General features: G+C 37.7%; 1 protein-coding gene across 1 annotated transcript in view; it reads left to right on the plus strand.

Moving 5' to 3' along the window:
• LOC311084451 (DNA-directed RNA polymerase, mitochondrial-like) overlaps positions 1-15468 on the plus strand; it is a 48430-nt gene that overhangs the window by 23311 nt on the left and 9651 nt on the right. The window contains exons 13-15 of the mRNA XM_084116475.1: positions 3598-3777; positions 4472-4558; positions 6318-6431. Coding sequence (XP_083972601.1) covers positions 3598-3777; positions 4472-4558; positions 6318-6431 — 381 coding nt within the window. The remainder of the gene's footprint in view (positions 1-3597; positions 3778-4471; positions 4559-6317; positions 6432-15468) is intronic.

The following is a 15468-nucleotide window of genomic DNA, read 5'->3' on the forward strand; positions in this document are numbered from 1 at the left end:
TACGTGGTTTAATGTACCTAAACAACGATCACCAAATTTCTCTCTCATATTGCTCCTCATGTTTATGAAATGTTATGATATATGTGTGATATGTTTTGTTCATCTGGCTTTAAATGAATACAAGGTATTTGTTACACACCATGTTTTTCTTTTAGTTTTTTTTTAGTTCTTTTGTTTGAAATGGAAAAAATCTAGCTGCTATCAAAAAAAAAAAAAAAAGGTTCGACTATCAGTCGACTACGGCAAAATCTAACGAATCAGATTCGACTATGAAAATCCTTAGTCGAAAACAGCCCTAATATATATATATATATATATATATATAATAGTGTATATATATATAAAATAGTATATAATCTATAATAAATATATTATTAAAAATAATAACAATAATTTCCCATAGAGGCAGGCAGATTTTTATTTTTAAAGGCCAGTTACTTCATGGATCCAGGATACTATGCATCCTGATAAAGTTCCTTTGGCCTTTGGAATTAAAATAGCCCCACATCATCACATAGCCTTCACCATACCTAGAGATTGGCATGGTTTTATTTCAGTTAGCCTAATAGCTGGTTTGATTTGCATTGAGAGATGATCTTATGGAAAGTACTCCATGCCAATCTCTAGGTATGGTGAAGGCTATGTGATGATGTGGGGCTATTTTAATTCCAAAGGCCAAAGGAACTTTATCAGGATGCATAGTATCCTGGATCCATGAAGTAACTGGCCTTTAAAAATAAAAATCTGCCTGCCTCTATGGGAATTTAACATAGGGGGGTGTCCAGACTTATGCACCCTGTATTTTAAGGAAGAACATTTATTTATTTACGATACATTATTCATTCACAAAGAAAATTGGTGTCCTTAAAGGTTGGATTTTTCCAAAAATTTTTAATTAAGGCATTAAGTTCAATTTCCAAAAGATGATTTTTTTATTCCTCTTTTTAGTCAACTTTAGCATGGGTGTCTAAACTTATGCATAGCATTGTATATATATATTATATAAAATACTATAATATAATATATTTTATATTGGAAAATATATACAAAAATATAACAATCGACTAGTCTGTAGTTTAATGACTTTTCAACTAGTCAAGTCAAGGTAATTTTATTGTCCCCGAGGGGCAATTATTTGTACAGCCAGCTGATAAACACAAGGACAAAACACACAACAATACAGCAAAACATAAAATACCCACAGTCTCTGAAACACAATAGTAAAGAAATACTATTAGGTTCGAAATAGAAGTCAGGATAAGAGAGTTTCTGAGGCCTTGTCCACACGGACACGGGTATTTTTTTAACCGTGACTTTTTTTACGCGGTTCGGCCGTTCGTCCACACGGAAACGCAGTATCAGGTCACTGAAACCGAACATTTTTGAAAAGCCCTGCCAGGGTGAGGATTTTCAGAAACGCTGGTTGCAGTGTTGTCGTGTAGACAGTAAAACCGGGGTTTTTGCTTCTGATTCAGGCTTCTGATTGGCCAACGTGGCTTTACGATTAGGGTTATATCGCCACCTGCAGGTGTGGCATGCTCTTGACAGTGCTTGATAGCGTGTTTTTGCGTTTTCATGTAGGCGGAGATTTCTTTTAAACCGAGCATGTGTAGACGGGATTTTTTTTTTAAACGCAGGAGTTATAAAAATACCCGTGTCCGTGTGGACTAGGCCTGAGTCTATTGGACCTGCATCTGGGCATGGAGTACCTACAGCCTGAGGGAAGTAGCTTAAACTGGCAGGACAAGGGATGGCTAGGGTCAGCTGCAATAGATTGGGCCTTCTTTGTCACTCTTTTGGAGTAGATTTGGGAGAGAGAGGGGAAGTTGATGCCCACAATCTTGTCCTAACGATACTCTCTAGTCATTTTTTGTTTTTAATGGACAGAGAACCAAACCAGCAGATAAAACCGAAGGTTAAAACAGACTCATTAAAACAAGAATAAAACATTCTCATCAAAGTGGGGTCAATGTTAAAATTCCTCAGTTTACGATAGAAATGCATACGCTGCTGTGCTTTGGCACAGACAGCATCAGTGTGTGATTCAAAACATAGCTTGCTATCAATTATTGTGCCAAGGTACTTATATTCTTGTACCATTTCAATAGGTTGGCCATCAATGAAAGTAAGGGGGGCACTGTTTCCTAAAATCAATCATTAATTCTTTAGTTTTAGAGACATTTACTGTATGTTTAAAAAGGAATGCTTACACCAATCATTAAAATCATTCGCTATTGGAAGTAGAAGATAGATGATTGCCAGATAAAACGCCATTAACTTTAAGGCGTTTAGCTCTGGGTTGATGTTGTGTTTCTTTAAAAGTCTATCTGCTTAAATGTGGGGTTGAATACAGTTAAAAGCTGATGAAAATTCAATAAATAGTAGTCGCACAAATTGCTTTGCCCCTTCCAAGTGATTAAAAACTGTGTTGAGCAGGCTGCCCGTAGCATCCTCGACCCCTCTACCTGCCCTGTAGACAAATTGTAAGGGGTCAAGTTGAGGCTGTGTTATTTCTAAAATATCCTGTTTGATCATTTTTTCAAAAGCTTTCATAATGAGAGAAGTGAGGGCCACTGGTCTAAAATCATTAAGTGATTTGGGTCCTTTGGTCTTAGGCACAGGCACAATCACTGACTCTTTCCAAAGATGAGGGACCCGATGTAATTGAAGTGACTTATTGAATATAAAGGCAAGTATGTCCGACAGTGGCTCTGCACAGCTTTTGAGGAGGCGGCCACCAATATTGTCTGGACCAGGGCTCTTCCTTTCCTTCACCCCCCTAAGAATTTTGTGAACTCTGTCCTTATCAATAGTGATAGCCACATTTTGTTCTGCCCATGGTTCCCTGAACGCGGACAATTCCTTGGTGAAGTCGTAAATATTGAAGCGATTGTAGAAAATATTCAATACATCTGCAAGCTCAGAATCTGTCTTGCCATCAAAGGAGAGGGTTGTTTTATGATTGGATTGCAAGCCCACCATCGACTTCACACCGTCCCATGCAGGGCGAGACTTGCCACTACTCAAAAGGGATTCAACGTTGTCCTTATATTTAAGTTTAGCTCATTTGAGCTCCCTCTTAACTTGCTTCTGCAGGTCATTGTAGACTATGGAAAAATGGAAATTTCATTTTCAGTCTCAACAAGTTCATCCAAGTTAGAACATGCTTCCTTGAATAAATCCCAGTCAGTGCATGAGTAACAGTCCAATAGCTCCTGTGTAGATTCATCAGACCAGACCGGAACCAAACGTCACTCAGGTTTTGTTCTCCTTAGGACAGTTTTGTAAACCGGAACCAAATAAACAACGTTATGGTCGGACAGACCAAGGGGAGCTCTACTAAATGACCTGAAGGCTCTTAACTGTACCATAACAGAGGTCTAAACATTTATGTCTTGTAGGGCAGGTGACATATTTAGAAAAGTTACTTAGCGACTTTCCAAGCCTACAATAATTAAAGTCGCCCATTATAAAGTGTTGTCCTTGATGCGATATCAGTATTAGTCATCAATTGTGACCCATCACTATCATGAACATGATGAATAAGTGCATTGATTTATGGGGTCTCAGAAAAGTGCGCTGTCCCGTGTCTCACAGGTGGAGGAGTTCAGGGCTCGGGATGCGGAGAAGGGATTGAAGATCGCACAGGTGCTGGAGGGCTTCATCAGCAGGAAGGTGGTGAAGCAGACGGTGATGACTGTGGTCTATGGCGTCACTCGGTACGGGGGTCGTCTGCAAATCGAAAAGCGGCTGAAGGAAATCGATGATTTCCCTAAGGTGAAGCTTGTTGCACTTCAATTAAAATGATCATAGATGGAGCAAAAAACTCGGGGAAGATGAAGAATGAGTTTCCACACCAAACAAACCTAGTCCTGCATGATGTGTGGATGGATGTGGTCTGTATTTTGCAGACCCAAATTTACTATTAAAGCAGTAAAGAAAGCAGTTCCAGCCAGATCGAGACCTTTTTCCAGCCAAAAGTTGTCTGTACTCAATCTGGCTGTCAAGTACTTTAGCTATACAAACTCCCCATTTCTCTCTTATTTCATTCCATGATTTCTGGCTATCTAACCTTTTCCTCGACTCGATTTAAAGGCGAAGATAAGCTTGGTAATCTTGCTTTACATCGCAGGTGACGTGAATTTTAAGGATTTTCTTTCCCCTCAGTCTTGATTTCCCCAAGTGCAGCCCTCTGTGGGCAGCCTTAGAAACAGGGGATCTCATCTCCACAATCTGTTTGTGAAAGCAAAAATTTGGTGGATGGTCCTTTTGGTCTCTTTGGAGTCTTTTTTATATATATATATTCAGTTATTTCCAGGAATTTCAATCATTTTTGGTACCTGACATACAAATACAAATGCATTTAAATATTATATTCACAACCTGATCCGGGGGTTTGGATAAAGCATTCACAGTGTTGTATTGTATTGTGCCTGTGTGTATATAACAATGTGCTATTTTTAATCCGCAGGACTACATATGGGATGCTTCACATTACCTGGTGGTTCAGGTTTTTAACAGCTTGAAGGAAATGTTTACTGGGACGAGGGAGATTCAGGTATACAACATCTCATCCCCTTTTACTCTTTATTAATCAGGATTCAATTTTCTCAAGCAAAAATACAGTCAATTTAATAGGAATCCACGCAGTCAGGAAATTTGTATGGATTTCCCCATGCAGATTTGGCAATGGGTTCGAGTTGGTCAGTTTTAGTATTATATGCTACAAAAGTTAGTGTATTAAATTGGATAATTTAATACATTTCTCAGTGCTCTCTAGTGTTACTGTTACTTAGGGGTGGGCGATATGGCAAAAATATATCACGATTTTTTTCAGGAAAATCACGATTCACTATTTTGTCACGATTCTTTTGCATGTTGGTTTTACTATTTTGCAAGTGACTGAGCATTACAGCCAAACTAATGTCCCCTATTTTTAAAAACAAAGCCTTACAAGGTAACAAAATATAAAATAAAAAAGAATTAGGCCAAAGTGGCGAAGATAAAAATCCTTGTCATTATTTTCTTTGTTATTAAAAGGTAAGAACAAATATACACATTACATATACACAACATACAATATACAAATGAAATAAACAGTAATTTTTAAATTATATAAAAATAGAAAACAGTTATTTTAAATTGTAAGATTCACAATATTACTGTTTTTTTTTTTTTTTTTTTTTTTGGATACAATTACTGCAGCTTTGGAGAGCATAAGAGACTTCTTTAGAAATATTACCGACTTTTGAACAATAGTGTTTATCGTTAATTTTAAACCAAAACCCAAACCCCTGTTGCTTCTCTCCTTTTTTTGAATGAAAAGATTGTTTTTGTGAATCGCCGGATATAGGTCTCCCATGATGCAACTGGTTGCGGCTCATGAATTACAGCTGCAGGAAACAGAAACGGAATGAATGTCCCCGGTGCAGTAGATCTTAGACCAGCCGCTCACTGTCTCCTGTTGCACCCCCCGGGGAGCCGAGCAGACGGGCAGAACGAATGTGAAATATCCCCCACTTTGCCTACAGACACAACCAGCTTCCTAAATAGGTCAGATCCTCAGTAGGGGCGGCGTTTGAGCCCAGGTAGTTGATCATTGCCATTACCGGCAGAAGGTGATACAGGAGTGGAAAGTGTTGGTGAACGCTCTGATGAATGGAGCCACTTCAGGCCCGGCCCGCTTCCAGATGAACACTGGAATTTATCTCACACAAAGCGTTTCGGGGGGAGAGCACTGGGGACCTACGAATATGGCAGCCAAGTTGCGCAGCAAGCACTGTTGCTGCGAGATCAGCAGGTTCTTTAAATGCTTCGTCTCAGCAACAACTTCCCACCTGCACGTTTGGATTCTTCCAGCTAGCACAGCCCAAGACTTTATCGCAACTACTTTATCACAATATTTTTTAGGTTAAGACAAACCGTTGCAGATATAAGGATTTCATTTAGAGTTTGTCTCAGCAAAAACTTCCCACCTGTGCGATTAGATTCTTCAAACTAGCACAGCCCGAGACTTTATGGCAACTATTTATCGCAATATTTTTTGGCAAAGAAAAATTGTTACGGAAAGGGGTTTCATTTTCAGTTTATGGTTTATGGTATGGTTCTTCCAACTAGCACAGCTAGAGACTTTATCGCAATATTTTTTAGGTTAAGACAAACCGTTGCAGATGTAGGGGTTTTGGTTTCAGTTCGGCTAGCTTGGTAAATGGGTTTCAATCATTATGCAAATTTGTTCTGAATTCTTACAAATATTTATCAAATATATACAAACAAACTGACTTGGATCGATTGGTTATTGCTGTTTTTTCTCTCAGGAATGGCTGACGGAGAGCGCTAGGCTAATAGCTAGGTCTGGGAGAACAGTGGAGTGGGTGACACCGCTTGGACTTCCTATTGTTCAGCCCTACCACCGAATTAAGAACCAAACGGTAAGTGTTTTAAGTTTAACTTGCTATTTTAACTAGTTTACCATTTAAAACACAGGGGCCCAAAATTGGCCCATTAAAACTTTACGGTCTTCATCTGAGTCCTAATGTAATTAGGACCCTCGTTTCCCAAATTCTGTTTTCCGTTAAAATTTGACAATAATAGTTCCTTATGAAATGTTTAGTTTTTGAAAATTTAGTTTAATTTTAAAATTTAGTTTAATTTTAAAAACGTTGGTAATCAAATTAATGCAGAAAACAATTTAAATTAATCATTTGAAATGTAATCAAATGAAATTTGAACAATTCCTTTTTGTTTTTGGCAAACAAAGTGCTGCACAACAGAGGTTTACAGTTTGGATGCACCAATATGAAAATGTTGGCCAATACCAATAACCGATAATTCTTTATATTTGAAAGCCGATAACCAATATATTGGCCGATAAATCTTAATCCAAATTTTTATATAATTTTTGAGAGCCTGATTACAAAAACAAAAGTCTCACCATTAAAAATCATGTCCCAAACACACAATAATAATGTTGTCATTATAATTTTATGTAGCCTATATGACAGACGTTGTTGCACTTAACTGTATTTTTCTTTTTTGAAGTGATTCCAATCATATAAAGCAATTCAAAACCATCATGGTAAACAGTGCACATCTGAAGTGTTTCTCAGTTGAAGGAAATAATTCATTATTTATAGACTTTAATATGGCCAACTTTTCATATCGGGCAGATAACGATAACATTAAAAACTAACATATATCGGCCGATACCGATATGTTGGCCGATGTATCGTGCATCTCTATTTCTGTACAATTCTGTGTTATACAGTAAATTCCGTTTTTAATGACTGGGTTCTGCGATTTCGCAATCACAGGGCCCTACTTAATGACATACAAGACTGCCAATGCGGGGACAAAATGCATTGATGGTGCCAAGGGGGGCATTCGTGCAACTCTGCGGCCTCCAAGTTGGTCACTCAAATTCGTCATATTAACCCTCTACAGCACAGCGTTGCCCTCAGGCAACGGAAAGTTTTCTTAAGCCCTATGTTCAATACATTTTTCTTTAAATGATTACAACCAAGTAGAATGTTTGAAAAAGTATCAAAGAACAGTCCAATAAGGTTTGGGAGTCACTATCATGCACCATTTGAAGGTGGGACGTCCTTTTCTGAAACATGGTCACAGGAGCACATGGTGTGAGAAGAAGGCAAGATTATTTGCTTTATTAATCTTATTTAAAACGAACTGTACATAAAAAATATGTGTGTGTGTATACGTGTGTGTTTAGAGAAGCCTTTTGGCATGTTTTATGAAGTTTTTTTTTTATTTTGCATGTTCACAAATTTAGTTTTTCTTTTTGTTGCCTCAGGGCAACGTTGTACGATAAGCAGTACTTTTCAAGGATGTCTTGGACAATTAAACCAAAATTAAACAAATGGAAACAAGAACGTTCAAACTGTGAACAAACAGTGTATTATTTGACAAAGATTGTTTTAGTAACTCAGTAGCCTATGTATTTGAATAATGTTTAAATGGTGTAATATTTGTGAATTTGATTATGTAGCTTACTTATCCATTTTCTTGCGATTGCCATCAAGATTACTTTCTGGTGCTGTGCACGTTCCACAACACTCCGCCCACACGCTGTTCTGATTGGCTGTGGGTTTTGATTGATTTTTATGTATCTCACAGTCGCGTCGCGTCTAGTGTGGACAGACAAATGATTTGTCGCTGGAAACTTATCGCATCGCGTCTGGTTAGGACACAGTGTAGTTGACCGTGGAATATATAGTAGTAAGGACGAATGGACTTATTGCACAGGTGGCAACCTATCATTTTACCACGCTTACATTTACATTTATGCATTTGGCAGATGCTTTTATCCAAAGCGACTTGCATTGCATTTCAAGGTTCACACATTCACATTCTTAACAATTCTTGCTTTCCCTGGGAATCGAACCCATGACCTTGCAAGCACCAATGCTCTACTGTTTGAGCTACAGGAAAGCTATTCAACAAAAATGTCTATAAATCATTAAGTAAAAAGAGAAAAACACTTGAAACACATCAATATATTTGATTTGATACAGACATAGGTTTGTATCATGTAGTGTGTCATGTCATATTATGTACTACATGTATCCTAATCATCCCCTAGGCATGCAGACGCTTCTACTTACATTTATTAAAGAATGGGTCGCTCTCAGGAGCTCAGTGAATTCAAGCGAATCACAAATGTTTGTAGAAGCGTCTGCATGCCTCTAGGTGCTTGATTTTATACAACTGCGGCCATGGAAGTGATTTGAACACCTGAATTCAATGATTTGGAGGGGTGTCCCAATACTTTTGGCAATAAAGTGTATATGGGGATGATTAGGATACATGAAGTACATAATATGACATGACACACTACATGATACAAACCTATGTCTGTATCAGATCCAATATATCGATGTGTTTCAAGTGCTTTTCTCTTTTTACTTAATGATTTATGGACATTTTTGTTGAATTATCAATAAAATGTTCCCAAATGAGCCAAGAAATGATATTTGTATCATGTGCCATCAAAATGCATGCAGTAGAGGGTTAACAAACAGAAAGCTCTTTGGTTTGAAAATGATTTTGTCAGCTGTATTTCTTGCATCACTACACTATTGACAAAACTACATTTTGCTAATGTAGCTGCACCTTAAGCTTGTTCACTTGGTATTAGCAAGTTGCCAGGCTTGTACTTGAACAGAAACTAGATTCGTTCGACATTTTCTCCTTTCTGAAAGACACTGTAAGTTCTTTCATTTCATCATCTTTGAGGTCTTTGACTGTACTTCCTCAGTGAGAATTCAGCAGGGAGCCCGACCTCTCTCTGCCCAGCAGGCGCACTCACCCTCGCTCTCCATCACAACCTAGATCTCAGAAGCACTGCTTGTCAAAAAGGTCTTGTGCAGCTGGGAGTGAAACAATGAAGTAACGCGGCTGAGGTTTTGCATGCAGACGGCCTGCGCTGCTGTCAGATAGCATCAGCAACAGAGCTGAGGCGGCACAGCGGTGGCCTGTAGTGCGTGCCGGGATCCAGCAGAGAGCATCTGGCAACCCGTCTGTGTCACAGCCGCTGAGCATTTGCTTCTGCTGCTGTTGCTGGGCCGTCCTAGTGCCTAATACTAGACTATATGGAAGCTCATTTCCGCCACAGAATAAAAAAATCAAAAGGTAATTGTGACTTTTCTTTTTCAATTCTGACTTTTTTTCTCAGAATTGCATGATATAAATGTTCAAATGATGAGTTATAAAATCAGAATTGCGTGATTTTAAACTCATAATTGCAAGACAATTTTTTTGTTTTTATTCAGTGGCGAAAACAAGCTTCCACAAACTTCCAGCGTAAACAAAAAATGCTGTTCAAAAGCTGAATCATAAAGTAAAGCTGTATTTTGATGTAGTATTTTTATATATCAGATACAGCCGGTTTATATATCAGATACAGTTTTTCAGTTTAATTTTTTACAATGCAGATTGTTCCTAAGAACTTTTATTGAAATAAAATAAAAGATTCATAAAAGGGTATTTCTTAAATTTGGGCAATTTATTTAGCAGAAGTAGATTTTAAATACTTATTATTATTATTATTATTATTATTATTATTATTATTATTATTATTATTATGCTTTCATCAATTGTTTGTTTTCAGATGCTTTTATGTATAGATGTTATGGTTTTATTGTCCCACTACCAGATTTTTGTAAACTATGAAAATTTGTCATAAAAATATTATTACATTTAAAAGTATGATAATCTATAAAAAGTTTGAAATATGCATAAATAAATTCAGTATTAATTGTATGACAATTAATTATAGCATATTTACCAAAGTTGTGGGCCTAATTTTTTATTTATTTTTTCACTTGTGAGTGATTTAAATGTAAAATTATGTAAGTGTGGAATTATGTAATTTTATGTATTTAGGACACACAAAATGCTAGCAGTGAAATTAAAATGGTAAAAAATGTAATTTCCATCACAGAATGCTATAAGATGTAGTGGAAATTACAATTTTATTTTATTTTCTAAAAGTGCAAAGGACAAAAAGTGCTCGTAGTTGAAGAAACACCCAAATGCATGTCATACTTAATGTGCTGGCATTTTTTCAGAAGTGAAATATTAACACTGGTCAAATAACTGGCTTTAAGAACCGAACCCATTCATTCCTCTATCACTCCCAGGGATATATGTAATGTCAAGTGCCTGGCCTTTTCACGCTCATTCCTGGTCCGCTTATCTAAGCAATGGAAATAATGTGTGATAGCGCCCTAATGGCCTGTGTTGTCCTCAGTGGGGTTCTGCTGATGTAAAGGTGCTATTGTTGGTTCTTGCATTCTAAAAGTGTCTCTTGCCCTTTTTCAAATGCAGCAAGATGTTGACATATAAGGCCAGAACCTAAGCGGATATGATGACTACACAATTCTGCTATTTTCTTAATTATTATTATTTTTTATTTTTTTAATACAATAACACACAATTTAAAATATTTTTAAATAGATGTTTTATTTCATATTTTTAATAATTAATTTGACCTTTTTTTAAAATATATATTTATTAATTTGTTGGAGCCTATATGTTATTGTAAATTGTAATAATAATTTAAATACAATTTTATATATATATATATATATATTTAATATATAAAATATATTTTATTTATATATACAATTTTTTTTTTTTTTTTTTTATCAAATCCGTTAAAGTTGCAACTTATCTTTATATTTATATTTAGATTTTCTGCCTCTTTTTTTTTCCCAGCCAAAATCTGAAATGTGTGATTTTTTTTTTTTGAAAATCCTAAATATTATAACCCACTTCCACGAATGTAGGTCATGCCATTTTATTGGACTTTTATGGAATATCTGATGAAGGTCATCATTAGTCAGGGACTCAAGCACCCTCATAAATTCTTCACCATTTGAGCCCTTTTCTTTTACCGAATAAGAGATGTGAAGGCCATTTATGGCATTCAGCATGTTAAAATACTTCTCATGTGAACGCTGACTGGTTCATGACAATATAATTCATCTTTCATGACAAAATAACTTGCGTTTCAGCTTAATTATGATAATTTTTATTTTATTATAATGGACCACATACTGAATTCAGCATAAAAGCATTGGCCTTACTGAAAATTAACAATTCTTATGCCCCTTCTTCTTTATTGCGTTGTCACAAAGACTGTTCTTTCTCCTCAGGTCTAAGTTTTGCTTAAATGAAGGGATAGACGTATCGTGCCAGCATTTGAAAGTGGTCCATGTTGTGATGTATTACATAGGCCACTAGGTCTGTTACTACACACATTCTTCATGAATCATGCACCCTTTTATCCTCAACAGACGGTTGATGGGTCAATGTCCAAGGTCGATCATGTCCAACACCCATTTAGACCATCAACCACATTATAACGAGTTTATATTTATTTCACCTAGCGCTTGAGACATGTTAGACGGTCACACCAGGGGTTTGCAATTCCCTTGTAAATGTCACACTGACCAGATTAATGTAGCGCCATCAAGACCCCAATTAATCACCAATGAGCCCCAGCTCTACCTCCACCTGTTCGCTGTACTACTCCCTACATGGATGAACCGGCATAATGGATTTTAATGACCCTTAATGGTGTTGTGTAAAGAATGAGTTTTACAGCCCTTTTTATGGTTATCTCTTTTATTCTAGTTTTCATTTCATTATCATATTGGGTTATTTATGTCTGAGGGGAACCCGTAGTGGTCTGCCAGGCTTGGCAGATCGTCAGCTTTGTGGTTTTAAAGTTTTCGGGTCTTCCGTGCGCAGTGCAGTTTGCTAATGAGGAATTTTTGCTGTGTTTGAGGCTCAACTGTTTGACAGGGTCTAACAACCTGGTACGTGAGGTGCATTAAGCTCTGTGCAGAGCGTATGGCAGGCTTAACATGAAATCAAACGTTCTTATTTTTTCAGGAAGAGAATCTCAAAGTCACTATAAAATTAAAACACTCATCCCTGATCTAGCTCTTACCCTAAAATTAAAATTCTCTTATCTTTTTACTCACCCATGAGTTGTTTCAAAACCGTATTACTTTTTTTTTTTCGTGGAACAAAAAACAAGATAATGATTGTGAAGTCAGCTTGATTAATTGTAACATAAACGCTTAATAAAACACTAGTTTCTGCAAAAAAGTGATCTGATTTTGGTTTAAACAGTTTAAACCGTAAAATCTAACAGATTTTAACAGTGATCTCTTCTCTGCCAGCCAGCGCTTTGCACTCCAGGCCAGTGGGTGGCGGGAATGTACACCTGCTGTTTCTGGTGTTTTAGGAGGGAAGTAGTTCTTTGGTATGTAGAGCCCACTTTTTCGCCATCCAATCGATTTCCCAAGGCAAAAATCAAGTCACATGCCAGTTTTCTTTCCGTTGAATATCGTGTGGAAATGTCACATTGCGAAAGTAAAGTGCGTTGTGAAATCTTTTTTTAAAGTTGACCTTCGGATGCACCTTTAAAAACATGTTTAGTTTTCCAAGAAAAGGTAGTTGAAACATTTTGACATGGCGTAACCTATCTTGGTGTTCTCTTCTGCGCTATGACTCTTAAAGCCAAAAGAAAATCCAAATCAGTATTAATCTCAGCCCCCTACTTCAAATGTAATCAAGGAAATGTTTTATCCTGCTGAAGCTATGAGACACTTCAGCTGAGGTCACCTCTCTGTGATTCAATCTCTTGCAACCCACCCTTGATCTTTCTTTACATGGGAAATGGCGTATTAATTAGATGCCGGGAGCGTAATGCCGTCGTAACAAAGTAAACAAATAAGCCAGGGTGAAATCGGCAGTATCTATTTAGTCACTGTGCACTGTTGATAGGGGAAAGGAAAATATACTTGGGAGGGAACCAGATATGGGATGTGCATCAGTAAAGCTCGCTAATGTGATTGTTTGCTGTTAATCAGTTTAGGGGTCACTTTTGGAGGCTGAAATGTTTCTTTCACAGGCTATATGTCAAATTGAGGAAAAACAGTCTGGTAATTCTGCAAGGAAGACGACCAGCGGGGATTAAAGCCGCGGGGAATAATTTGTCGCCTTTGCTTTAGTGGCCAAACACTTGCGGTGCCCTTGGAAAAAAGAAGAAATGTGATTTCCCTTGGGGTTGTTGCAGTGTTCCTTGTCTACAGTCTGATCCCAAAAGGATGTCGAGCCCTGCTGCAACTTTTATGACCCAAAGCGCTAATTGTTCGCCTTCTACATCCTGCTAATTGGCCAAAGCCAAAGTTTTGCCTGTTCTGAAAGTCAGACCAAAAGTGAGGTGCTTTAATTTGTGCACCACAAGATTTTTAAAAAATATCTGTCTGATCAGGGCAGCAAAGCATGAATCGTCAATTTTAATTGATCTTTCGCCAAAACAGTTGTTTTTGTAAAAGCGTTGATGAAAACAGCAGATATGTCAAGAATATTCCCAGAGGACTTAACCAGGCAAGAGGTCACAGATTGTTTAAAGCCTCTCTCTTGGGGACTCTGAAAGATTAGAGAGTGTTACCCTGAGGCTCAAATGGATGCGTTCAATAAAAGAGGTGGCAACTTTGTGGGTAGCTGGAAGCTTGTAAGCTAGTTGCTGCCCTTTTGGCTTACAATGCGGGATGCACTTGCAGGAGACTGGTCAAGTCCCAACCGTAATTTGTCCTGATTCCATTTCCCCTTGCTTTCTCCATCATTTCCTATCATCCCTCTAATTTTAGTCTGAATAAAATCAGCAAAATACTCTTCATTTTGGTTTTTAGATTCATGTCTTTCTTAGGTGGCCTAAGTTCTTGTTATAATCTTGTTCAATTCTGCAACAAAGGACACTACAGAACAAGTGAAGAGATACAGCAGGAAAAGCACAGGGAGCTGTCCAATCCAGGAGTCATCGCACTTCAGATTGAAATCCCTTTTCAACTGACCGAGCATCATGTCAGCTTGCTTTGGTCTTGTTTCCCTTCCTCATGAGTTTTAGTTATGCCACCTGAACCAGCGGATAAGGAGTATATTACAAGTCCCATTGGAAGTAAGGTTTTCTCCAAGTGCCTTTGACGATGTACATTGACTCTTTAGATGTCAGAAAACCTGGTTCACTCCCATCACACCTCTCAATGTCTCCTTGGTTTTCTTGTCCTTGTTAATGACCCTTAATAGACTCATAAATCATTGTAACTGTAAGGCCTCATGACTCATTTCGCCAAACACCATTCCCCCAAATCAGAAATCCAGAATGAACACATTAACCCTTTCCATTTCACATTTTCCCCCCAGTTTTGACCCCTTCACGTCCCAGTGAACTTCCAGTCTGGTGCAACCCCGATTTAGCAGCAAAACCTTTTACCTTAACATCCCCGTCAGCACTTTCTATAGATTTTTCTTTTGTTTATGTCCATCCTTCACTGTCCGAGACTTCACTACCTGTCATCCTGCTCTTCTCCATTGAATTGAGCCACATCGGGATGGGCTCCTGGGGCACCAGAGAGACTAATCAAAGAAGTAATGTGATGGAAGAGCCCCTGACGCTGACAGTTCCTATACTGAGAGCAGTCACTCACTCAAGGGTAGTGGCCTAACTTCAGTGCCTATGTGATGGACGCCTACCTTTACTAAGGTTAAGCTCATGTTCTTAAATGGCATTGTGTCGATATTGCTGGGTTATGGGGGTTTCTGGGAACATCACCCTTATTTGGTCAGTCTCAGCTTAAGAGACTCACTCAAATTTGTATCAGTCATTGAGAAGGATTAATAGGAAACTTTAAGGTCAGTCTGGTGAAGAAAGAGAGTATTGCTTGAAGTATTCATATGCGTCGGTTAATATTAGAGGTCAGAGTGGTAAGTTGGATGAAGGTCAACTAACTGGAACGTTTTTTCATGAGGATTTTCCCTGTTAAAAATGCAATAATTGTGCTTAAAACTATTGACATTGCTACACAAACTTTTCTTTTCATAGTAGTTGCTTTCTTGTGACACATTCAAACTCTCCCATTTTCTCTTGTTTTC

Source organism: Abramis brama (genome assembly GCF_963993115.1).
Source record: "Abramis brama genome assembly, chromosome: 6".
In the NCBI taxonomy this organism is placed as follows: Eukaryota; Metazoa; Chordata; class Actinopteri; order Cypriniformes; family Leuciscidae; genus Abramis; species Abramis brama.